Genomic DNA, 2,199 nt, shown 5'->3' with positions numbered 1-2,199 from the left:
TCCCAAGCCAGCTCTTAATCAACGCTCCACTCGGCCGGCCCTGCTGTGAAAAAAAACCAAAAAAACCAAGAAACATTCACCATTTAAAAAAAAATAATAATTTGAGGTTTGACTCAACTCTCCTGTGGTGGTAATTTATTTTTTTCTGTGTTCTGTCATTTTATAAATATCTAGAACATTAATATTAAAAAGAAATCACAAGTTTGAAATGACAGTAAAGGCTTGTTGTCTTTTTCAGATGATCACAGTCGTGTTAAACTACAGAATGCTGAAAATGATTATATTAATGCCAGCTTAGTTGACATAGAAGAGGCACAAAGAAGTTACATCTTAACACAGGCAAGTGGTATGATGTGGAGCAGAAGCCTGACAATGCAGTTTCTGTGATTGGTCTGCTTTAAAATACAGCTGAAAGTATGTCTTAACTTCTTTTGGAAATGAAACGCTATTTAACTTTCTTCTGTTGTTATGTAATGAATGAATTGTAGACGTTATAATGTTTTGCAGCGTTAAGGTGAAAGTAAAGTTATTTTTAACGTTATACATTCCATAAAGGAAAATTTTTTAATGAAATGGCTTAAGCCAGTTCTTTTTCAGGCAAATTTTCTTCCTTTCTTTATATTTGATACAAAGCCTTTGTTAATATTTTGTTAACTTCTTTCGTTGCTCTTCAGATAACCTGTGTTACATAACCAGAGACCCTTTGAAAGCTCTTCTTTACCGCCCTCTCTGGCATATATTTTCTGAGAGTACAGACATGGCTTAGATGGTGTCTGGCATTTCTTCAGGACAGAGTGAGGATGCTGAGACCAGATGCCCAGAGGACTGACTAGGAGACCAGAGAGCCTGGCAGTTCCCTTTGTTATTCTGCCTGAATGCTTCTTGGAACATTGGCCACACCCATATTCCAGCACTGCTTTTCTTCCATTCTGAGATAATAGAAATTATTTTGGTATATCTGCACCAGCTACCCTTTATTTATCAAATAACAGAGACTTAATTAACACTGATGCCATTTCCCCAGTTAATGATTTTTAAATACTCAAATGATAAGTTGTATATTCATAATATTGAGATTTTTAAAAACCCAATTTGAATCAGAATATGGAAAAATGATATTTAGACAAATGTAACTATAAGCTATTAGAACACTTCTTTCTTTCTTTCTTTCTTTCTTTCTTTTTTTAAAGATTTTATTGGGGACTTGAGGGAGGCGAACAGCCAAGTTGTCCTTCAACCTTAGTTGTGGAGGGCAGAGCTAGCTCAGCTCCAAGTCCAGTCACCATCCGGCTGCCCGTCAGCAGCTCGTGGCCGCTCACTCAAGGTGCCGTGTTCAATCTTAGTTGTGGTTGGGCGTAGCCTCCCATCCCATGTGGGAGTCGAACCAGCAACCTTGTTGTTAGGCGCGCATGCTCTCACCAGCTGAGCCATCTGGCTGCCCGTTGGCAGCTCAGCTCGGGCGCAGCTCACTGGCCCATGTGGGAATAAAACCGGCAACCTTGTTGCTCAGAGCTTGTGCTCTTAACCAACTAAGCCACTTGGCCAGCCCTATTAACCTATTCCTAATTAGCAGGAACTGAAAATTATTTTACTTGAAGTAAAACATTTCCTGTAAATCAAAAAGAAAAAAAGAAACCATCTGTGAAAAAAACTGGTAAAGAACATAAATGCACAATTCAAAGAAAAAATGAAAAGTGGATAATATACATATAAAAAGTACTTCACTCTTTTTAGTAATTAGAGAATATAAATTTAAACCATCAGCTGTTATCACCTGTTAGAACAGGAGAGACTTAGAAGTTTATAATACTCACTGGTCAGATATGTACAGACATAAAGATATATGTGAGAGTGTTTATTTTAATAGCATAGGACCAGAAGTAATAGGACTGAAATAATCTGTAAGGTACTATCTAAATAAATTATACATATTCCATTAGTACTGGTTGTTTCTGTGAATTAGAAATACTTAATTTGCCATTTCCTGCCTTTTTGTAATATTTGAAATTTTTCTTAGAAGTATTAATGATATTTTTAATAAACCCCGTTTTTAGAGTCAAAAGAATTTACTTTCTATTTGGAAAAACTATTAATGTTAAAAAATAGAAAAGAGGGCCGGCCGAGTGGCGCGATGGTTAAGAACTCGTTTGGGACACCAGAGAGCCCCGGTTCGGATCCCACATATGAGGGCCAGTGATG

General features: G+C 37.0%; 1 protein-coding gene across 6 annotated transcripts in view; it reads left to right on the top strand.

Annotated features, from left to right (window-relative positions):
• The window catches only part of PTPN2 (protein tyrosine phosphatase non-receptor type 2), a 98,238-nt gene that overhangs the window by 53,113 nt on the left and 42,926 nt on the right, over positions 1-2,199 (top strand). For 4 of the 6 annotated variants that reach the window (XM_019668261.1, XM_019668262.1, XM_019668260.1 and 1 more), the window contains one exon: positions 239-339. The exons of the other annotated variants lie outside the window; for them this stretch is intronic. In XM_019668261.1, the coding sequence (XP_019523806.1) occupies positions 239-339 (101 nt within the window). The remainder of the gene's footprint in view (positions 1-238; positions 340-2,199) is intronic. 6 annotated transcript variants of the gene reach the window in all.

The sequence above is a fragment of the Hipposideros armiger genome, unplaced genomic scaffold, assembly GCF_001890085.2.
Source record: "Hipposideros armiger isolate ML-2016 unplaced genomic scaffold, ASM189008v1 scaffold_522, whole genome shotgun sequence".
Lineage (NCBI taxonomy): Eukaryota > Metazoa > Chordata > Mammalia > Chiroptera > Hipposideridae > Hipposideros > Hipposideros armiger.
The sequence above is the reverse complement of the archived record's forward strand: the minus strand, read 5'-3'. Positions and strand labels throughout refer to the sequence as shown.